The following is a 24,834-nucleotide window of genomic DNA, read 5'->3' as shown; positions in this document are numbered from 1 at the left end:
ATACTAAAGCTCGACCACTAAAACAACAGTCTGACATAAAATCAACATATTTCACCTACTTACCTGCAGAAGCCTGTGAATTCTCCTTAAAAATTCTGAAGTTTTGACTAGAAGTGAATAGTATATACCAGAAAAAACATTGTAATGTTACTTTGCTTTCTAAGTTTGCTGGCTTTACCAAAAGAATAGAATTACCTATATTGTTTTCCATTCTTCTGCTAACAATTTTCATCAATTTATCAGTCAATCACTTGATTATAGCAGTAACAACCACAAAAATTCTAGTACGAACTATGTCAAGTCTCAAATTTACACTACCTATACAGTCATGTATGAGCAAAACTATTCAGAGGTACTAACCAAATGCAATTACTGGCAATTTTTTCAACTTAAACAATCAGTTTTTCGACAATCAGGCCACAAGTGCACCTACAGTAAAGACCAAAAGACACTAAGCCTGAAAGACCAAGAGAAGGTAGAAGGTTCATTTGCAACATGATGTTGGGCAGATATAAAGCAAATATTTTTGGTGCCAAGTACACCAAGAGGAACCCACACTGCACCTTTGTTTGTACTTCATCTAGCAACTCCAGGACTTTCACTTAATTAATTGAAAAGTTTCCTTATCAGATTGCTTTCCAGGTTGCTTAGTATAACAAAACAGAATGCTCTCTTTATTAGACACTAACATGTCTTGTTGGATCATCCTGTACATCCTTGCACATAAGGAAAAGGCCTTACATACATACAGGACAATTCCACAATAAATTTGAATGGCAGGATATATTACATTAAGTACTAAATGGTAAAATGTGGCAGTAATTAAAAAAGTGACTTAAAATTCTGGAAAGTCAATATAAACACTTTCTTTTAGGCTAGCAAAAATGAGACTCATTAGATACCGTTTCAGAGAACATTAAAATAATGCAATACTACATCTTACTGAAGATGCATTTAGAAAAAACAAAAAAAGACACCCAATGTTATTCACTGCATAAATTATTTTTGCAAACTATTTTTTCTCTAAAAACATCTCCATAGCAAAACACACTTCACCATCTGGGTAATTACCAATAAAAAGTCCAAAGCTGTCAGAAGAGGCTGCGCATCCAGACTTTATAGTCCACCAAGGCGCAAGGCTTTCGCCTAAAGCAATGTATAAAATTATGCAGAACAGGAACACTGAAATGTGTCTGTAGTAAGTCATTATACTTCCAAGATAAAACCAGTTTAAATGAACTGCAGTGATTTGAAAAACTAATAAATATCTCATATGTGCTAACAGGTACTTCACACAAAAAAAACAGGACATGAAGTAAACAAAATGTGTGTATAAAATATGATTCTTTTTATTAAAAAGTACCTCCATCACTGACTGCCACTCTTGAATGAACAGACACTTCTAGAAACAGCATTTTCAAATTCTTTTTAAGTTGCTATTACATCTTACCTAGGGTACCTTTAATACTGTCTGAAGTACTGTTTGTAGAGTTAGCACTGGCACTTGTTTCTAACTTGTCAAAACTCTTTTGACTGATGGCAGTATAGACCATATGAAAGTTCTTCCTGATAGCATTAGCCCGAACTGTCACCATAATTAGAGTACACATAACATATAGGAAATTGGAAGAGAACACAGCAGGCAGGCAGTGGAGGAAAACTTAGTTCTAACAAGTCCAAGGTGAGGATGCGTTCTTTCAAACTCTTATATAGTGAAGCAAGGTTAGTCTTTAACCACCAATTGTAAAAGTCTACAAAAAAGCTTCTTAGCTTCTCTCCTATGTGTCCTGTCTACTATTGGGTAAAATTCTTCTTTCCAATATCCTCAATGCTGCAAAAATGCGGAATAATAGTGCCCTTGATTTTTCCTCTCTTCTGGCCTCTATTTTAAATTCTTTCTTACATTATAATTTCAAGTTCTGTTTCTGTTGATAGTACTGATTCTCTAATCAGATAAAATTAATATAGTTTTTTTAAAACTCGTATGTTGCAAATGGTCTGAATAAAATCATCAGTAGGTCTGAAATGTTTCAAGCAATAAAGATCTAATGTTGTACCTCTAGATTCAGATATAGTGTGGTTTCTTAATGGACTGGATTTTCAAAGCAGAGGGACAACCTGTTCTTGAAGATCTGAAATTCTAACCAAAAAAATAAAAAAAACTGAAATCACTCTAGGTCTCCAAAAGAAAAATACTAGCTTTCATACTTTTTCCTCTTGTATAGTAATTACTGGTTATTGATATTTTCCTAATTTCACACAGTTTTAAATGTATGTTTTCAACTTTGTTACTTATTCCTTAATAGTTTATAAGGATATGGCCAAGACCTAAGCTTTCACACTTGAATCCTGGATGGAATGATTTAATTAACTTATCTCTCCTGACATTCAATTTTTTTTTTTTTTTGCTTTGCAGGTTGCAAAGTGAGAGTTCTACAACATGTTAAACATTATGATATAAAGTGACAGATGCAGGCCTCTTCTGCCACTAGTAGTTGTGGCTATTATAGTACGTTATTTTCTTCTTGATCTTTTTTTTTTCTTGGAAACTTCAGTAAGAGTGCACAGACAAACCTCCCTAGGAAAGGTTCAGAACTGCCAACTTCAAGAATGGAAAGGGAGAAAAGAAGAGTTAAAATTGTTTTACAGTTTTATTGTCCAACTGGCTTTTCATTAATGAAACAGATAATATAGCCTGTTCACAAACTTGAGGTGATTCTGCTTCGGAATAGCAGTCTTTTAACTGGTCATACTTAAGTGCACAAGGGAATAAACTGTGTCAAAAGTATAACTGTCCTTTAGGTAAGAGAAACAGAAGACCTCCCAAACCTGCATGCCCATGTTTAAATTTAAACTTAAAAACTTCAATGCATTTACTGATTTGCATGTTTCATCACTTGTCATGAAGGGTTCAAAAAATAGAAACAATTCTAACTTCATGGTTGGCAGGTTCACCAACTCGCAAAGTACAAAGTTACACACTGCAAATTCAACAGGGGTGACAAGGGATGACCATTCAACATGGTGAGCTTTTCCATGTTAGATGACAAATAGGAAACTGCATATCACTGGATATCTCATGAAACAGAATTAGCCTACAGATGTCAATTTGGTCAATACCTGTCCAACTACAAATAAGTAACATTTAAAAGAGATGTCCCATTCCTCCTTGATTTCCTGCTCTGAACAGCTCATTATTATTTAAAAATGCTGATTACAATACATACATATTCAAGTTTTTGAATTACTAGAAAGAAATTCTAAGTCTTCAACAGTTACTAGCGCAAATACTCTTATCCTCAAAAGTTGGTAGTTGATACACTAGCTACATGCAAATCATATGACAGCATTCACATATTTACATGTTTAAGATTCCCCAAGACTAAGGAAGTCTTCAACAGAAAGCTAAGCCTGATAGTCACAGACTTTCCAATTTAATCTCCTGCAGTGCTATATAAAAAAAAATTAGTTTACAAATCAGCCAACCCACACTGTCTTTATGGAAGTAATTAATCACAATTTAGATCCCAACAACTTCTATTGCAACAAATGTTTATTTTCCTTTAGTAAATACATAATTTGGAAAACAACTAACTAGATATAATTTTCATTGAATTCTCATTTTTATCAACCAAAACTGAACACTCAGCCTTGTTAATTTTAAGTTTTTCTACTGTCCAGTTTGAGCAAGGGCAACCTGCTTAAAATCTCTATGTCAGTTTCTCTCACTTTAAGATGGAAAAAAATAAATATTTCAAATAGAAGACTGTAAAACTAGCACAAGTCATAAAATCATTAGGAAAAAAAATGCTGGAGCAGTATAAAGTGCAGTTCCACTCTGAAAAGTGACTCTTAAGACTGGCATCAGTTTTCAGGCTTTTAATTAAATCAGTATCAAGTTTGTTCATTCACAAGAAACAAAGCCTTCTTTCTCCCAACCATTAGCCTGTACTTTAGCATAGTAGGCCTAAACAAATTTTTCCACTTGAAGAATACTGTAAATATTAAAAAAATAGGTAATTATATTGAAAGTTATTATTAAAAATACTGTATGGAAGCATAGTACTTGATTTTATTATTTTACCCAGATAAATAAGATAAACCCACATCTTTTTTAAACATGTAAAAAATTTTGATCTAATATTATGATCAGAGGAAGTCCCATTTTTTGTATCAAAATGATCTCTCTCTTTTTTTATAATACCTCATTATGTTAGAACCCTATATTAGGAAAAAAGTGAAATTTATCACTGCTTATGATTTTATATATGGGTTTGTGGCAACATACAATACATTTCAGTGGTGACTGCAGTAATGTTTTCACTCTTAAAATCAGTTATTACTCAAAACATTGTTAATTCAATGATTGCACATAATTCTCAGCATGGGATTCAGAGCTCATTGTAAGCAGAGTTTTTGAATCTTTACTTCTGTAGAAGACCAGTCTTCAAAAAACACACAAAACAGAACAAAATTCAAGTATGAATTCATGATGGCACTGACACCAAAATTTGAAAGTCAAAATGACAAAAACAGTCTTACAGGTTAAAAGGGGTCTGTACTGGGACCCGTTCTATTTAATATTTTTATAGTTGACATGGATGAGGCCAGTGAGTCCTTCATTAGTAAATTTGCAGTCGACACTAAGCTGGGAGCTTGTGTTGATCTATTTGAAGGAAAGAGGGCTGTGCAGAGAGACTTAGATCAGTTGGATGGATTGGCAGAGTCCAACAGCATGAAGTTTAATAAGTCTAAGTGCAGAGTTCTACATTTTGGCCACAATAACCCCTTGAAACATTACAGGCTGGGGACAGTGTGGCTGGACAGTGTTCAGGCAGAAAGGGACCTAGGGGTGCTGGTTGGCAGCCGGTTGAATATGAGCCAGCAATGTGCCTCGGTGGCCAAGAAGGCCAGTGGCATCCTGGCCTGCATCAGGAATTGTGTGACCAGCAGGAGCAGGGAGGTCATTCTTCCCCTGCCTGGCACTGGTGAGGCCGCACCTTGAGTGCTGTATCCAGTTCTGGGCCCCTCAGTTTAGGAAGGACATTGAGATGCTTGAGTGTGTCCAGAGGAGGTCAACAAGGTTGGGGAGGTTCTTGGGATACAAGCCCTATGAGGAACGGCTGAGGGAGCTGGTGTTTAGCCTGGAGAAAAGGAGACTCAGGGGTGACCTTATAGCTCTTTACAACTTCCTGAAGGGAGGTTGTAGACAGGTGGGGGTTGGTCTCTTCCACCAGGCAGCAACTGACAGAACAAGAGGACACCGTCTCAAGCTACGTCAAGGAAGGTATAGGTTGGATATTAGGATTTCACTGAAAGAATAATAAAGTACTGGAATTGTCTTCCCAGAGAGGTGATAGAATCACCATCTCTGGATGTGTTTAAAAAGACTGGACATGGCATTGGTGCTATAGTCTAGTTGAGGTGTTAGGGCATAGGTTGGACTTGATGATCTTAGAGGTCTCTTCCAACCTCATTATTCTGTGATTCTGATATCCCTTTTTAAAAAGGAGGCATTTTTAAAGCTCCTTTTTAGTAAGTCCCTTCTCTCTATGTGTGAGTTCCTGATAACTGCTGGACTTTACCTATACACTACTGCATACTACTTTTAAATCTCTAAAGTGACCAAATCCAATTTTCATTGACAACTTCCTTATTTCAGAAGAAGACACAAAATGAAGCATTTTTCAAATACATACACCCTCACAAAATATTTCAGGAGCAGAGAAAGGGAAAATTGTAATATCAAAACTTCTACTTAAATGCTACTTAAATGTCTACTAACTCTAAACATATGTTTAAAAAAGAGAAGCACAAAAGAGCAACTGTCAGTCTTAACATGTACATCACAAGGGTAACTATAAACTGTACATGCCTTTCCTGAATTAAGAATTTCAGATTACTAACACTCTTGCTGAATAGGGTAGGATTGTACTATCTGTTTCAAGGTGAGTGTTCAGTGGCCTATCATAACAGATCTTAAAAATGAATAGGCCAACTAGCAGTTTAAATTACAACTTTGAAACAAAAGCCATTAAGAGTCTATTTCCAAACAGACTGTATTAATGACTGTAAAAAAGATCTGGATGCCAGCAGTGCAACCCTTGTGTTAAACAAATTATAGCTATGCCAATTGGCCTATATGCCAAATTTCAACAGCTGTACTTCTAAATGTTGATAACAGTATTTCAGACTGACAAGGAAAGAGAGAACATGAGACTATTCCCTACAGTTGCTCCCTTCAGGATGGAAAGTCCAGAAAACAATGCAAGTATCTACACTGCAAGGAAGCAGCATGAATGCCTCTCAGCTGCTATAACCTAGCTGCTGCTTGCCATCACTAACCATGCTGCTTCCTTGCCATCACTAACAAGACTGTTGACTGTTTACCTTCCAATTACTCCAAAAAAATGGGAACATATAGAACATACTTGTGTTACATTACAATCTTTCCATCCATTTATTTTCTGGAGAGAATATTACCCAGAGCTACTCCAAGAGTTTAGTTTCTAATCAAGAGTCCGAGACCTGGTGATGTTACTCTTCCCACAGACTTTCAGAAAATATTCACCAAGATATACTAAAGAGTGCACTGAGATGTGTGTTAGGAAGAAGTAAAAAGAGTTTACATTTGGTACAATGTCTGCCATTTACTCTAACTGCCTGAGGTGCAACCTCCAATTCCCTTAACTTCCCTCTTTTAGAATTTTTATGCCAAGGAAAATCGCTAACAGAGAAAGAAAACCTTTTGATGCTAATAGCAAGGTCACATTGTAAGATTATTAATTGGATTTGATAATATTTTTGGCACCTTTCTATGTGATACTCTGTTCTGAATCTAACAGTAAGAAGCACATAAAAGTGAAGAGCAATGCACAGTTCTCTCTTCTGCCCATGTTTAAAATTTACAATATCCTACAAAATTTGTCACTTCACATCTGAAGTGCTTCACTTCCTTAAAAGTCTTCATGAAAACCTGTTAAAAGTGGTGAGTCCAAAAAATGTCATAACTGATTTCTCCTTTCATTAAAGAAAACTGGTTGTTCCATATTGCATGATCAAACAAATTTCAAATTACATATAAAAATTCAAATTAATATTTTTGATATCGAAGCTGACTCACAATACGCCTTCCTTTTCTTAAGCACAAATATATCCACCAAATTTGAAAAGCTCCATGGAATCTTAGTTATTTTCATTATTCATTACTCCCTTATTTCCTACATATGCTAGATACATAGTTGACAATGTTGAGTTACTGTTCAGCATCAATTTCAGAGGTAAATTGCATTTTGAAGTCAGGGTACTAACCAGCAGAATTCTTTAAAAATATATACAATTATATACATACACCTTTCTTTGACAACCAACCAAATATTTATTAAATTTCCTAAACAAGTCAAATTTAACAATCCTATTTGTCTAAGGAAAATCAATTACTTTATTTAGTTGAATATAAATTTCATACTGAGTATTAGAGCTTAAAACTATTAGTTATTTCTTTGAACTGAAAACCTGCAAATGTATATATAAAGAAAAAGGTGAAATCTTTTAAGGATTTATATAATGGTGTTGCTAACCTCGTACTGTCAGCTTGCTATACAACTGTGAGTTCATTTCTTTGTCTCTCTTGTAACGTCGAAATTCATCAACAGCTTCCCGTACCACTGTGACCGTCAAAACAAATCCCTGTTAAAGATACAATTACACAGTTCAGAATTCTCAGCACTAGAACAGACAAATAGGAACACTACACAGAGTAAGAACATGTACTTAGAACATTTACTTTTCTTTTTTTAATTTGGATTTGAGTATTTTATTCAATAAGTTAAAATAGTATCTTGGTTCAGTCCAGGAAAAAAAAGATCATACTTGCACATTGTACAAATATAATTAGAGTAACTATGTCCAAATACACATAGACAGTATTTTGAAATGCACAAAAGGAAGATGTTGTGGATTACTTAGACAGCCTTTATAGTTTCAATAAACTTATTTCCTTATCATCCACAAACTTTAGGGCTTTACCAAAAACATTTAAAAAGCCTCCAATTCTAATGCTGAAAAGTTGTCTTTTTCCTAATACACAGAAAAAGATAAATTAATGGCTAGTTCAATAATTTTGCATCTTAAATGCAGCTATTTAGCAACACATCACAAATATGGACAAAGGAAAAGGGGATTTGTTCTCAAAAATGAAGTGTCAAGATACTTTGGCTGCTCCTTTCACAGACAATGCTACTGCAGCTTCTACTGGAAATGCACAGAATGTTTCACTCAGCTGTGATGGTCTCTGTGATGGTCACTCAGCTGTGATGGTCTCTAGAAAGGGTGGTAAGCTAACAAACACAGAACAATTCAGGGATAAGCACATAAATTTCCTCTCTACCTCTCTAAACCTCCTTAGATCAGATCTTCTGACTTAGACTCAGCACTTGAGATTTTCACCATCAATGAAAGAGAAAGAAAATTTTTACCAGTAAAAGGATCTTTCATCACTATGAATAAGATGGATACAAAATTAAAATATTAACAAATCCACCAACAATAAGATTCTACATTATCCATCTAGCTTCAGACAACCACCACTATTTTATAGAAGAAAATTTATGCCATTAGACTTCTCCTGCAGAAGTTCACAGTTTGCCAAACTTCCCCTAATGTCACAGCAATATGAAAGGAGTGAAGGTGTAGAGTTTTCCTAAAAGTATTGACTAAAATCTTCCTACAGATTTTAACAATATTTTGCAGTTCCAGACCAAAGTTCCAACACTTATTCAGATGTGACCTTACAGTTGAGCACTACTTATTTGTTCAAGTTTACATTGGCTACAATTATAGTGAAACTACATAGAACAAAAAACTACCTATGCAGAAAGCATTCTCTTTTTACTCCCCAGGGCATAATTGAATGAAAAAAATCAGATTTTCTCCCTTTCTGACAGCAGTATTTTCATATGCTTTGGCAATATAGATATATAAGCCACATAAAAAAGGGCACTCCTGAAGTACCTTCAAACATATTTCTCATTTGCACACACCTTGTTAGTAGACAGTAATCAAAACACAATGCAAGGTGCTACTTGCAACAATTTCCTCTAGCAGCCTCTTGCTGAGCAGCTGAGTACAGTTGACCATGACTATGAGGAACAATTTAAGAAAGACATTTCTCTTTTTACTCATTTGCTCAAAGGAAGTTGATACTCTTCCAAAGGAGAGCTAAAATTGTGAAGCCAGTTTAACAAAGGAACCTGTCATCTTACTTTAACTGTAAGCAGGTAAGTATCTTTAGTGTACTGTCTACAACCAAACTTGTATGCTTTAAAATCTTTTGTATGCTGGAGTGGAATGAGAAGTCCATTCCCTAAAAAAATTGAAAATAAATTAGCAAAATAAGAAATCTGGGGCTTGATATTACTGTATCTGTATTGTAAAAAACTGTTGAAATAAATCAAAAGCAAAAAGAATCCTAACAAAACAACCCACAAAATCTACATAGACCATCAAAAAAAGCCCAAACCAGTTCTAGCAATAATCAGCTTCTAGTCATTTGGTTTTATGTATGAGGGCAAACAATTTTCCTTTAAAATGTTGAGAGAAAATACAAGTCATAGTTGCTCCTCTGATTATTACTGAAGATTTATCAGTAGTTACATGTCCTTCAAAAAACCTAAACTGATTTGTTAAGCAGCAAATGAAGACCAACCAATCAGACTTAAATGTTATGTATTTTCTTAATGGATGCTTTGCATTGCTCAACATTCAATTTCAGCCTTTTACATGGAGGTTGATTATTAGTAGAAAAGCTATTAAAGTACAAACAAGTGAGTTTAGCAAAAAAATATATTGAAACACTGGTATTTTCAAGCTATATGTGAAAACTGGGATGCATAGTTCAAAATACCTTTGAATAAGACAACCATAAAGAACAGATCACTGGTGTTCACAAAATACAGTATTTTCTCCCTTCTTTGAGAAGGACAGAAGTGAGCTGAGATGCTAAGGGTTTAATGATTTATTTTCCTTACTATCCTACTAATGTGTAGCACTACACACAGCACATCATGGTGAATAGAGCAACTTCCAGACAAGGTTGACTTCTGTCTTTTCTTACTGTGTCAGTGACAAAACTTTGTAAATATCCATTTAAAATCCCACTGTTGAATAAGCTTTCTATCTTGAAAGTGTTTTTTTGTTGCAGAAGAAGCAAAATTCTGGGAAGAGAGGTGGGAAGAACATCCAGGATGGTGTCTCCATTTATCCATAACTATTATCCTTTCAACTATTATCCACAGTTAAAAGGACACATGTTAAAACAAATAAAAGAATGAAATAAATTCAGAATATACTCTATTGATTTGTTAAGAACCATCCTCACTCAAGCAGTCAGCATGTCACAGTTAATCTTGAACACTACTGAGAATAAATGCTACTGAAAAATACCAATTTTTTAAAAAAAGTTTAAAACATAAGGCATTTGCTCTTCCTGCCTTTAAACCTAATGTGGAGGGACTGGGAAAAAAGATGAAAAGGTAATGATCTTGTTACAAATAAGAAAATAATTCCAAATCATGGCAATACAGCTGGCAGACTACCAAAAGGGTCACCTCTGACAAAAAATCAGTTTTCAAACCATAGGAAACCTGAGTCAGAAGCAAGTGGTTTGAACAGTTTCCCAAGAAAATACAGCAGAGAGCTCAATAATAAAAAGACATATCAAAAGAAGGCCAGTGCAACTGGTAGGGTGCTCAATTAGGTGAAGCATGTTTAATTAATAACTTCTTTTCAAGGAACAATTTTCTCCTGATTTATCCATGGCTTAAAATATTTTTCTGAGAAAAGGTTGTGATCAAAACTGATACAGAAGGAATGCAAAAAATTTATGCTCACAATTCTGAAATTGTCTGAAAACAAGTCTAGAAACATAAAATAGTCACCAAATAACAATAAATGGAAAGATATTTAACACATAAATTACCTCTGTTATGCAGTAAGTTTCTTTAGTAGCGGAAGCTTTTTTTGCTGGTTGTTTTTTTTTAAACTCTTGAGTGACCAGCAGGCAGGATGAAGCATTAAACACTGGCACTAGCTGGTTAATAAAAACGACCTCGCCTGTGGGGCAGAGGCATAGTGGGCAAGTGGAAGGGAAGGCTGTCAAACATCAGCTTTCAAATAAGCATTTTACTTCTGTTATGTTCTTTGACCACTGTAGTTTACCAGTTGCAGGTTTATGCAATGTACATAGACATGAACCTTTCATTGACATTAAAAAACCCCAAATTTCTAGTTAATGGTATTTTTCTGTTTACCAGTGGAGCCCAGTATGTGTACAGGTAGCCTATTTTCAGTGCTGGTACAAACTGTGAGCAGGACACGATGAGAAAATAGAGATTCAAGAAAAACTTGAACTGTTCATATAAAACCTAAAATGAAAAAGAAAGTAGATAAATGTCTTAAATTTTCCATTTGTAATATACATAAAGTATACTTTTTCATTATAGGAGATTTAAAATTATTATATATCATACTGTTATAGATGGCATTATTACAGTATACTTATATAGGACAATATATTATACATCATCACACACGATTACATAAATTTAATATTAAACTGATATTTTTGTCAAGAAAAATCCATTGATAAAGCAATTTGCTAAATTTTGGGTATTCTGAAAGCTGGACTATGTATCAAGATCACTGTGCAAAGATTTAAATATAGGTACTAAGATATACTTATTACTAAATCAAAGATTTGGTTTAAACTCAGAGCTAATTATCCAATTTTTAAGTGAAGCCACAGTAGATTTATCACAGAATACATTGACTCATATTCAAAAACAATGTCAGATGAAGAGATTCCTTTAGTAATTAAAAGCACCACTTCAGCAACCACATGTTCTCAAGATTGCTTTGTTTGTAATTACAATGCTAAGAACATTATTAATTTTATAGAATTTTGAATCTTCAAAGTCTTCTCATATTTCTTCAGTAAGCCAGGGTAATATAGCAACTCCAGCAGCATTAAGAGAAGTGGTTACTGAGCTTGAAACACTGAGACTTAAGAAAATTAATAACTAATTATTTCAAAGATAAAACATTCAAAATAGATCAAAAAGCCACAGAGATGTCTCCATTCTTTAATCTTAAAATTCAGTTAATATTAAAATGATTTCTGCATAAAAAGTAAAGTTCTTTGACTCACATTTATTGTTCTTATCAGTGCAACATTATTACTTAATTATGTAAAAATCTATGTGCTATGAAAAAATATTCAGGGAAGTTCAAAGTGTCTTTCTGGCAAGCACAACGAACTACTGGTATCTCAAAGCTGCCAGTTCAGTTAAAGACTACCTAAATAGCCACCAAGCATAAGATTTTTTTTCAGAGCATGGAATGCTATTTCATGACTTACCAATAAAACTGTAAAGATAAAAAAGTAAAACCAGAAATTGTCAGAAAAGTCAGAGCCTTCTTCCAAACTGAAAGTATTTCAGGCTGAACCTGCACCTTGTGTTCCTAACAAAGTTCATACACTCATTTCTGCTTGTATGCTCAATTGTTTACAAAAACTTGATACACCCAGTCAAATAAAAGTCCAGACAGTACTTTAGTAGATGAAGATCTTGTGGAAGTTAAAAAGCACCTTCCTACAAATCTTTTGAATCCTGGCAGACCACTGACATTTAATTCAATACAAAGCTAAGCACTTCAGTTCAGTTAAGCAAATTGAAAAGTCTCCAGCTACATAAAACTAATGAAATTAGTGCCTTGAAGTTCAGGAGAGTTATCTTCAAAACCTGCCCATCACAGAAGGTATGTTTTATGGAAGCTCATGCAAAATTCCTAAGCAACTGTATCAAGATCTATATGAAGTTATGAAGAGAACAGACCGGTATAAAGGGAGAAGCAGCAAGTATTTTATCTAATGTTCAGAAATTAGATGATATTTTGGAAATGTTACAGCTCTTTTAGCCAGCAAGTAAAATTCTGTTAATCTAAGCATTATTTTAAGTTTGTATTTGGACATGAAATCATTGAATATTACCCTTGTCAGCCTCAATGTCTAAAAAACCATGTAATAGAATACAAAATTTCACATTATCAAAATTTAAACCAGATAAGACCACCGGAGTCAGCATTTATGACTTTGTTATATTTATGGGTTTGGAACCAATACACTGATGCTCCCTACAAATTATTTCTAGTAAAGCAGCATAAAAAAAACCCAAAAAAACAGCTACACAATATTCTAATGAATGAAAAGTCTTATTTTATATCTAAAATTAAAATTTGAAAACATTTCATTTTCATCAACAACTGGGTTTTACATTTAGGATCTCACTTGATTTTGAAGTTACCACTGAATTTTCAAATACTAGCACCAAATTAAAAAGTTGACTTGACCTATTGGGTAAAACCAGGATTTTTAAAAGATCAAAAAAGAACAAACATTCTCTCTCACAATAGGAAATTGCAAACTACATCTGATCCCTATAAGGAACGTGAATCTGGTTCACGATTTGTAATCCACACTGCAAATTTTGTGTTGCAATAATCAATGGCTTACTATATGCTTAATGAATTTTGTGACCTTTGGGAAAGCATATGTGGCTTAACCAATTTCAGTGTATTTAATAATTTAAACTTTGGAAGAAAACATTTACTTTGTCAAAAAATTATGAGAATATTTTATCCACATGTGATAAGTGACATCTTATTTTCCTGACAGGGGATGATCAGTCTTAATTACAAGGCAATTAAATTTTTTTTGTTGTTTTAATATGGAAATTAATTACAAAACACCTGTCAGTCTTTGGACTGGAGAGGCCAGAAGGATATAATCAATACTCTTATAAATCAGCATGATTACTTAAATAAAAATTTAAGAAAATTAAGAAATTAATTTTGCTATGGGACACAGGACTCTTGGATGTTATTTGTAAAAATATGAGTAAAAGTGTAATACTAAAATTTATAATTTCACACTAGGATAAATTTTTAGGTTAACTACTTAAATTTCAAAAATTGTTTCTCTATTGCTAAATTTCATTATCACATTTTTTTAAAAACTATGAACTAGACAAAACTGCAATGTCTCTTTTGTCTTCATATACATGGTGTATAGTACAATCAAAAAACTGAAATTTAAGCACAATATGGCTTCTTAAGAGAAAAGTGACAAAAAACTTTTCACTCCGCAACAAAAGTATTGGCTGAAGAACTGCACTCAAAGTCAAAAATATCTGCAAAAAGACTGCAATAACAAATGCAACTCTGAAAAGTATTAAACTAGGCCTACTTGTGATACAAATTGAAGATATGAGCTGTTTTTGTCCTTTAAGGAGTTGTGCATTTTGGAATTCATTATTTATTATACTTGCAACGGCAAGGAGTATGAGAAAAGATCCATGGGACTAAATTGTAATTTTCAACTATTTACTTCTCAATTGGAGTCAATCCTTTACGTGCAGAACTGTTTCTTTTTTAAAAAGAATTACAGATTTCTAATGCTGAATAGAAAAGTGCAAAGAAATTCATCTCAAATTTTAAAAGCTTTACTGAATTCTAACCACTCAAACTGCAATTAAGTACATATCCCTTTGAAAACCAAACAATTTAGTAAAAATGCAGCCTTGCTGTTGACTGTTAATTTTTATTGAAGTCATTGAGACAAATTCAGAAAGAAAAAGAAGAACCTGGGCAAATAAAATTATCTTTTTGTGGAATAGTCAAAAAACACTACAAAACATACCATCAGCCCAACACTAGAATATGTTTAGTGGCCTTACCCCAGGTATAAAGGTAAAGATGTTGTACTTTTGATTTTTTATGGCATTTTTGGGGTATTTTTCTTCACACTTTTCAGGACACCCAAGCCACACTGTACGAGCCTTCAGGTCTTTCTTTCTTCGACAGATGTTTATGAGCCAATCAGAACAACTGAAAAGAAAGACAATAAATTATTTTAAAACTAAAAATGTACTATACAAGATCACAATTTCCAAACCTGGAACCCTTGAAAGCAAATACCTATGAAAAACAGGCTAAAAATGTTTGCCACATCTATATAAGCAAGCATGATGTTAGCTTCTAATATTTAGGGCAATTCAGAGTACTGAACTCACCCAGACATATGCATATATAAACTCATATATTTATTATATGAATTATATATTATTATATATTTTTATATTTAATACATATATTAATATATTTTCTGCACATTCTTTGCAGAAAATCCTAATACACTAATGAGAAGTTTCACTACACCATACCTTGACACAGGTTCAGAAAATTCTAGTTAATAAGATTCTGCATCATGCCTTATAGTCATTGGCTAAACTCTTTATCTTAGATTACTCACATTCAGATTATGCTAATGATTGAAGAGGAAATAAGGCTTCTGTTTGATACAGTTTAAAAGATCTCAGCAGCTTTGGATACAATTGCCACATAATTTGCAAATCTTCAATTTCCTCCATACCACTGCTAATGTCATACTGTGAAATATAAAAAAAAAAAAAAAAAAAAACAAAAAAAAAAAAAAAAAACAAACCAAACCTAACAAACAAAACCAGAAAACCATTCAAAACAAGCCCACTATGTAAATGCAGATTGCACAGGGGAACTTCAGTTCACAGAAGAAAGGAACAGCTTACAAATCTACTGAAGAAGTTTAAACCATGAGCAGTGAGATAGAAAAGAGTTCACGACAACCTCTAAACAACTGTATTTTGAACAATGATACAGGAATGGTGGGAAGGGGTCACAAGAAGGAGGAACAAAAGCTGACAAATGGAATGATGCCTCTGAGGCTCAACACACTGTTTACTAACAGCCATAAAGCAAGGAACAAACATGGATGTGACTCAACTCACATAATGTAATGAGCATAAGTAGTTGCTAGTACTATCTACAGAGGCAGAAAGGCCATCCAGGACCATTTCAAAGAAAAGTGGGTTTGCTGTACACTGCATATTCTTGATTTACAATCCCACACATTAAAGGAGAATTTATTTGTATTTATTTCTTAATACAGTGAAGAGGTGCCTCAATCATGTTTGGAGTCTGTTTCAGGCAAGTGAATCAGGAACACTGAGCAGACAGGTCATCCATGCTCTTCACCTACTGCAGTTGACTGAGCTGATAACAGCAGATTTCAGCTACATGAGCTGATGAAGTTGACATGAGAAACAATTTCTAGTGAGGTTTTTGAATATACTGGCAATATTTTTGATGCAGCAAAAGAAAACTACCATTAAGAAATTTGTACAAATTGTATTCAAACCAATAGGAAGAACTCATCTGATAACAAAAGAGAAATGTACAGTTCAATCACCTCAGCACTGTTTACAGGATTAATTCTGTATAGTCAACCTATTCATATGTATTTGTACACATGTGTACGAAAACAGAAGTCACAACCAACAGTGACGTGTCAAGAACAATCTCTAAAATTGAACTAATTTCACTCTGAGAAGAACCAATTGCACTACTGCTTGAGTGCATGCCCTCTGTGGACTCCTGAGGCTTTGAGCACCCTGTTCTGGTGAAAGATATCCATGGTCATGCCAGGGAGGCTGGATTAGATGATCTTTAAAGGTCCCTTCCAACAAAAATTATTCTATAATTCTATGTCTCTAATAAAATTTAACTCTCAAGATATTTATCATAAGAAAAGAAAAGGAACATTCTTGGAAGTGATGCAGTTGGAAAAATCATAATTGCATAGTAGCTTACATAAAACCAAAGTAATTTCAGTGTAGATCTCTAAAGACGTATTTAGAACTTACTGGGTAATTGACTGCTGAATATTTCTTTTTTCAGACCATAAAAAAAGTAGAAGAGAGAGGGGTACATGCAAAGAGAAGATCAGAGTTCAAGATCAGAAAAATTAAGAAACTACCTGGAAGACACAGACTGCAGTTGAACAGGTACAAATGCAATACAATTTACAAAGAAATAACTAACTACACAAATACAGAACCAGGAAATGCTCAAAAACCAGATGGCAGCTCAGTTACTGCATGAGAATGTTATACACATGCAAAAAAAAGACATCAATTCATGTGGACAAGCATGCTTGTAGCAAGTGATGAATGTGCCCCTTTCTCTCAGTCACTGCTAGCATGATCTCAGTTGGCTTACAGGACCATTCTGAATACCAAATTTCAACAAACAGACCTATTGGGAAAACAGAGACCACACACAAGAGCAAGAAAACAAGTACAGGTCTAGAAAGCAGGGCAGGCTGACTACTAGATACACCAAAGAAACAGAGCTGTTCACAGAAGGCTGAGTGTGGATATAATATGGTTTCAAGTATGTAAAAACCAGCTGCAAAGAGGAAAGGGACGATTATTTTCTAGGCCCACCATCCTTAACTAATGACAGACCTTCAATGTAAATCAATAAGCAGGTGTGGCACAATATGGACAGATATTGAGTAAACTCTTTTAATGAGAGAGGTGGAGGAGACACTCAAGGAAGCTGGAATTTCTGCATATCTCTAAGATGTGGTTAGATCAGACATCAGTGATAGAAATAATTCATTCTATACAGGCAAGGAATTGACTGGAAACCTCTTAAGGCCCTTTCTTAGTCTGTTTATTCACAATTACAGAATCATGAAACACACAAATACTGCAAGGAAGGAAGTCTGATAGCTAGGTTACGTTGCCACAATTCCCATTAAAGTGTTCTTGTGTGTAGTCTACATAATCTCATGCTTATTACAAATTAATTTTGTCAAAGAATGGAATTCAAAGTTGTTGATTCTCTTTAAAGAAAATTAAGGGTTATGCCAATAGCAAAATTATTCATAGCAACAATAACTTTGTTATGGAAATACTACTACAGCAATACTCACAAGCTGACCTTTAAAATACTTCAGTTTCAAATGCTGGATTCTTAAGATTTTCTTCACTAAACTCTCACTGTGGGATAGACGTAAACATGCATTTTATTTTTGCTACAAAAATGGAATGTGCTTTCATTAGCTTTTCCCAGTCACTTTAAAAGAGTGACAAAGAATTATTCTATCACAAAAATTGTAACGTTAATTCAATTTTCAAAATTCAGCCCTGTTATTTAGTAACATACAAATGAGAAATATTATTACTTAAACTTGTCTTAAAGCAAAATGAACACCAGTCTTTCTTTTTCATAATTCCACAATCAGTTTAATGGCTGTGAACAGATCCTGCTGCTGCCGAAATGTCCAGTACCTCCCTCCACCCATAACAAAGATGTGGATTCTCGTTCCAAGAAAATACTCATGGCTCATGCAACTGAATGGGAAAATCAGGCCTGCAAATCGATTAAGCTGTATACTAATGCAGAATAAAAGGGGATTATTTTTGTTTATATCCATCCCCAACCATTAAAAATCTAAAAAAACCTGCAAAAATAGTTGAAACAATGTAGGTTATATGTTTGCAGCAGAAGGCAGAATGATACCACTCAGTGCCAACTTGATAAAACTACTCATGGCATTAAAGCTTTAAACTTGTTAGTTTTCCAAGGCAGGGATGTGGAGACAGAAGAGACAGCTTAGTTATATAGTGAGAAGTGAAAGGAGAGATCTGTAGGAAAAAAGTTCCAAGGAAAATAACTTTTTCCTGAAGAAAGTGAGCTAACATGACAGATCTGCCTACAGTCCCGTAGACAATTCCCTGACAATCTTTGAAACCCTGCTTCGTTCAATCAGTTTTTGAATTTGAACTGTAAACAGATGAAGTATTTGATTAGGCACAGTCTCTTTTGTAGAATAATTTCCTAAGATGCTAAGGACTTCTCTACTGCTAAAATTAAACATTCACCTAAAGCAACGTAATTACACTGCCTTCCTTATCACAGAGTCTCCCTCCTTGAAACTACTTTTTTTTGCTACAGAGCAACAGTCACCATCATGATCATTAGTTTAGCAAATGCCAAAAAGTACAAACACGAGAGTCGTGTCTGACTGGGAAACAACTGCAATAACTTTAATGACACAGCTAAAAACAGTCAAATTCTCAGAGAAGTCACAGATGATGAAAATATTACAGGTTATCCCCAAATCAATATTCTCATGGTTCAGATGAGCTTTACTACCATAAAAATATGAATCAGTTACATTCTGCTATTTACAGTCTCAGCAGCAATTACTGTTTTATTACAGAAAGAATACAAGGTGGACATGCTGGCCTCAGAAATCCTAATCAATTTATATGAATTTTAAAATTTAACACCAATAAAGTCTACCCAAAATTTTTGTAATTCAGATTATTACCATCCAACACATTTCTAATTTGTTCTTAAATTAACATTCCCTAGCAGAGAACATATTTTTGATCAAGGGTATAGACCCTTCCATAGGCTTTCTGTATCACTTCCATGGGCTTTCAATTAACATGAACAGCAAATTTGTATTATAAATGACAGTAGCATTCTCCAAGCTTTAAATAGGCTAGAAACAAAAGATGTAGCATTATTGAGACATACTTCAGATTTTTCTGAACTCTTATGTAAAACCACATATAATGCTAGGGATTCAGCAATAAAAAAACATAAAGTACATATTTGTTTACTGATTTAAATTTGTATTTCAAATGCCCTTGCCTACAAAATTCAACACATGCACAGAAAGCCTTTTCCATAAGCTAGTTGCAAGCTGTGTTGTCTGTATCGCTATAACAGACGGTATGTAAGAAATTCAACCAAATTTATAAAAGAACTTCAAGCCATATCCATTAAATAGCATTTTACTAACCTGCTTCCTAATGTATTATTTTAATGTGGAGGAACAATAACCATTGTCTTCATAAAACAACAAAACAACTAAAAACAACAACAAAGACCCACCAACCAAAAAAACTCCCCACTAACAAACAAAAACCTGGAGTAATTTTTAAATAAGAACTTTTAACTTTTTCATAAATAGAACGTATCTCTATAAGTCAAAAGCTAAAGTAAAAGTCTCAACTGACTCTGCAGCTCTAAGAATAAAGGTTTTTTTTTTATTTTTCCTTTTCATTACTTTTATCCTACAAGCTTAACTGCCAGTATCTTTCACAAAACAGCATTTTCATCAGAATGGAAAGATAATATAAAAGCTCTATATTGTCTGCAAGGGTCAGCTTTTCCTTATTAGGTTTTAAGTAGCAGAAACTAGTTCTGCAAAGAAAACATACTGTAATTATTGTACTCAACAGGTAGCTTCAGTAATCAGGCCAAAAGCAACACAGTGGTCATGTCATTCTCAAAAGATCAGCATTTTCCCATGCTTCTGCATAACAAATGTTGCAGATTAATTGAAAGCGTACAGGCCATCTTAGAGCCCAAATTAATCCGAGCATTTGATATCCCTTTCACTTCATATGGAAATGCCATTCAATGGCACCATTTTCATAGGGACAAAGTGGTTTTTGATAACAAGTGGAATGTAAATCTCATGAGAAAGAAATCAATCCAGCCCAAAGAACTCCAGAGTATTGATCTATGTGCATTATAATTTCACAAGCTTGAAGAGAATTTGTAAGTTAAAGGGGAAATGATTACAACCACAAAACAGCTGCTATATCACAAAGTTTTCTTTTAACTGTGCTATGAAAGCAAGAAATAAGCAGTTTCTGAAGTGAAAAGTTATATTGGTTGAATTAAGTCTTCAGTTTGTTCAAAATCAAAGACAACATATGATTTAATTATGATGTTTTTCTTGCAAATGTAAAAACTCTTTAAAGAGCTGAAGATTTGCAAATAAAGTTCACACCATTTAGATCTTATCAACAAGTCTATTGTCTAAACTGAAGTTAAAAGCCAAATAAAAGGTTTTTACAAAATAATTTTTCAAGTACACAGAACTTTTTCAAACCTTCCATATTTGCTTCTGCAAAGAAGGTGACACTTTTTAGACTAAAGAGTGACAGTTTGTCATGTAGCAACAAAACTCTATAAAATATAAATTCTAAAGCTGCAAAGTAAGAGATGAAAACTTCCTCTCAGAAAAATGAGATTAATCCTAACAATGCAAGACAGACTGAAACCCCTACTGGGTATGGGGGTTTTTGTTTGTTTGCAATATGTAAAGTGATTTTGAACACAAACACAAGACTTTCACTGAGAACCCAAATGAAATCAGGGCCCCCCTGAGCCTGGCTCCAGAATAATGCCTAGTCTTTTATTGTGTTCATCTTTCTGTCACAGCTTTGAAAAATTTACAATTTCATTTAAAGCATAAAAAGAAATTCTAGATGGTGGAGATTTCAACCTCAGACAGATGCAGGTACTGATTTCCATAAAAATAGGGTGAAATTTTAAGTTTTGTTTAACTGAACAGGTCTCAGACTGCTTTAATCTTACATTACACTTAAAAGAACCCTGTTTGTCTACTGGAAATAAGTTTCAGTTGTTCCTTTACCATGAATACACTAACACACACAAAAATTGTCTCCTAACATGATCCTCTTCATTTCAAGTGTGAAGGCATCTACACACAATTGTATCCCAAACCAATACTCCACACCACATAAAAACACTGTAACTAATTCTACTACAGTGTAAGTAAACACTGCAGGTGTGACAATACAATAGCCTCCATGTTTTCTGTATGATTTTTTTGTATGATCCTAGGTAATTTTATCAATGGAAAATTGGCACTTCAAAAACTCAACTATTTTGTGGGCCCCAGCAAAAATTTGTAAAGTGCTATTATAATGAGAAACCATAAAAAAGAGTAACTTACACCAACCGCACATCCCTGATTTTTATCAATTACAAAGCCTCAATAATGCTCTCAGCCCAGATGAAATCTCCCTACTACAATGACAGGTATTTACACCTTCAGGAATTCTCACACAACAGGAGGCTTCTATCCAGCCTAACTGGCCCAGTAGATAAGATACCATGGCATTCACTTCCCCTCCACATCTTTTTCCCTACTTAATCAAAGCAGGCATCTGCAGCTTTTCTATGGGAGTATCCTCTGTCTCCTAACAACCAACTGAAATGTCAAGCTTCTGCTAGAATCTAATGTTCAGTTTTTCATTATTTTTCCATGACAAATAAAAATTATCTGCTATGATGATCTATTTTAGAGAACATTAATGCGATTAAAATGCCTACAGGTATAAATGCAAGACCAAATGGACTCTTTACTGTGTCCAAATTCAGATGAGGAAATCAACAAAGCAGAAGTCATACTCCCCTAAAGCCTCTTTCATAGTGAAGACTTTTCACACACCTATATTAGCAGTAAAGTCTGTATAGAGCATAGGGAAAAAAAAAAAAAACACTAAAATAATCCATAGTGCAATTTCCTTTCTCTTTTCCTTCTCAAAAATCCATCATAAATATGACTGAAGTAATTTAAAGAACACATTTGAAAGTTTCTAGGCTTGAAAGTTGAGATGTACCTCTCAATTTTAAAAAGCAAGCAGCCATCTTCAGCACTTCTTCTTTGCAGTCCTCAGCACTAATGACCATTGTAGAGTTGTGTTTGCACTGTATATCCCCTCATAATGGCTTATCCCTCCATATCCCCTCTTTGTACCTGTTTGGTTCATCCCAGCTTTCCCATCAGTACCTGTATGTCCATCAAACCCCAACCCATCCCTGTTTCCTCCCAGGTGATGTGTCCATCACCTGGTGACCCTTTCCCTTTGTCCAGATCCTTCTCCCAGGGTCACCAGGTAACTGGACCCTGGCTGGGACTCCTCCCCGACCCCCTCCTCTGGTCACTCTGAGGCCTTGCCCCCAGAGAGCCACTCCCATGTCCTTCCCCCATTGCCTGCTCGGGTTTCCCGCCCCCCTATATCTGGCTGCTCTGGGCAGGGACTTCTCTCCCTTGCTCTGGAGGTGCTTCAAAGTCAGATGTGGTCTGGGATCTCTCCAGGCCCTCATTAAACTTTGGAACTTATCCTGAGGGAGAGCGCCTCTTTCCTTTGCTTGTGGGACCAGCTCGTCTTTGGACTCACGTGGGAGCTTCTCCAAGCCCCCCGGGATCCAAGGAGAAGTTCCTTCCCTCTGCCCGCCTCGCCCCACTGCCCAGCTGGCTGGGCTCCACAGGGGTTCTATCCCAGTGGATTTGAGGGGGAGACGTAGCAGAGCATTTCTTGTGACATTATCTTACAATTTTTAATTAATTCCAACAAAAACTAACCTTGCAATTGTCTGTCTCTATACAAATTCTGTAAATTTCATGTCAGGGTGTAGTCTTTACTGATCCACCTGTCTTAATCAAACTTACAGAAATATAACCACAGTAACTAATAATCACTAGTACTTACAGAACTGAACTCACATGAAAGTATATTGCTTGAAAGGTATCTAAATTTTAAGACATGTCCAAAGGATTAACAACTTCTTTAAATACTTATATAATATAAATGTTTTTTAACAACTAAAATGCAGGTCTGTACCAGAAACACTGCTTCCAAAATCTATTTACATATACAAACACTACTTCTGTAAACTTTTCTACCTCTCTTCCTGCTACCCTCCAAATACTTAACCCCTATAATAAAGTTAATAAACCATGAGTTTTTGTTAAATCATTATATAAAACAGGAATCAACACAGATAATGCTTTTTAAAGCTTCTTAACAATTATTTCAAAAAACTGAAGGTGTACAAACACAGCTTTGCTTAGGTAAAACAACAGGTCTCTTAATACACCATGAAAGCCAGCTGTGAAGACTTCTATCTAAATCAGATCTAAAACATCTGCCAAATAAAGTATTCGTCATTTAAACCCACTGAAAATGCTTCCCTCACTTTGCTTTACTGATTCTCAGATTTTACTGCTCCAAATTACAGAAAAAGGAAGATCCTTAATAATCCTAATAGCAGTTTCACTACTTAGAAGTTTTGCTAAAAATTCATTAGAAAATTACTATTCCCAGGTATTTGCATAGAGCAGAGTTTGGCACAGAAAGTTTTTAAGAACCAAATCACAAGAGCCAATTCTAGTTGTAATTCACTCCAAGCACACCAGTTAAATTTATATTTTAAGCTTTAAAGTTGAAGGGTTGACTAATAATTAGTTGATGAATTTGCTTTTTCCTTACAGCAATGTCAATAAATTTATATATATTGTAAACTTAACACACTAATATCTGCAAAAGTTAAAAAATTTACCCCTTTACCCTAATGTAATTTTAAGTGAAGTGACAGCCAGGATTACATGCTAAAATATGGACCTCAGATTAATACAAGTTTAGCTCATGATCTCTCTTGAAAGTCAGCAAGACTGAAGCACAACAACCTCTGCTCTTCAGAATGGTTTTGAACAGTTGGCAATGTCCTAGTAACAAAAATGCAATCAAATAAATCAAAATATTCACTACAAGCAAATTATTCTGTGTTCTTTACTCTGCACACATCACACAGTACACAGTTACTATTTAGTTAATTTTTAAAAAACTTAATTAAAAGTACTAGTGTGTGACAAACCTAGTGCAAAGGAACTTCCAGCCGCCACAGATAAACCATTCTAAGCCTCTTCTTCTCTGAGAAATTCTGGCTCTTGGTAAAGTATGGTAATCACTCTCATCATTTTCAAAGCCTTCTTCTGACATCATTAGTGGCATTTCATCCAAATGAGAGGACTCATCTTCCGCTTGGTACCTGGCAAAATGAGATAAAAGCACTACAATAAATAAAAACAATAAAAATAAATAGCCAATACATCACTTTTTATTACTGGGCATCTCCTAAACTAACAACTTAATTTTTGCCAAATGGAATTTTATTAGGGAGATATTTTCATCTAAGCATCTTGTGCTTTTTTGTTAACATATTAACAATATATTCTGATTTTAGTTAAAACGGTGCAATACAGCAAAAAGCTAG

The 24,834-nt window shown here is 34.5% G+C and overlaps 1 protein-coding gene across 8 annotated transcripts in view; it reads right to left on the bottom strand.

Annotated features, from left to right (window-relative positions):
- ATP9B (ATPase phospholipid transporting 9B) overlaps positions 1 to 24,834 on the bottom strand; it is a 156,222-nt gene that overhangs the window by 115,780 nt on the left and 15,608 nt on the right. For 5 of the 8 annotated variants that reach the window (XM_085571539.1, XM_085571538.1, XM_021553372.3 and 2 more), the window contains 4 exons: positions 24,436 to 24,609; positions 14,793 to 14,943; positions 11,310 to 11,423; positions 7,581 to 7,689 (listed from right to left, as the gene is read on the bottom strand). In XM_085571539.1, coding sequence (XP_085427665.1) covers positions 7,581 to 7,689; positions 11,310 to 11,423; positions 14,793 to 14,943; positions 24,436 to 24,572 — 511 coding nt within the window. In that variant the 5' untranslated portion in view covers positions 24,573 to 24,609. The other 3 variants (XM_085571540.1, XM_085571541.1, XM_085571542.1) reach the window with 3 other exon arrangements.

Source organism: Lonchura striata, chromosome 2 (genome assembly GCF_050655825.1).
Source record: "Lonchura striata isolate lonStrDom1 chromosome 2, ASM5065582v1, whole genome shotgun sequence".
NCBI lineage: Eukaryota > Metazoa > Chordata > Aves > Passeriformes > Estrildidae > Lonchura > Lonchura striata.
This window is presented reverse-complemented; position numbering and strand designations above follow the sequence as displayed.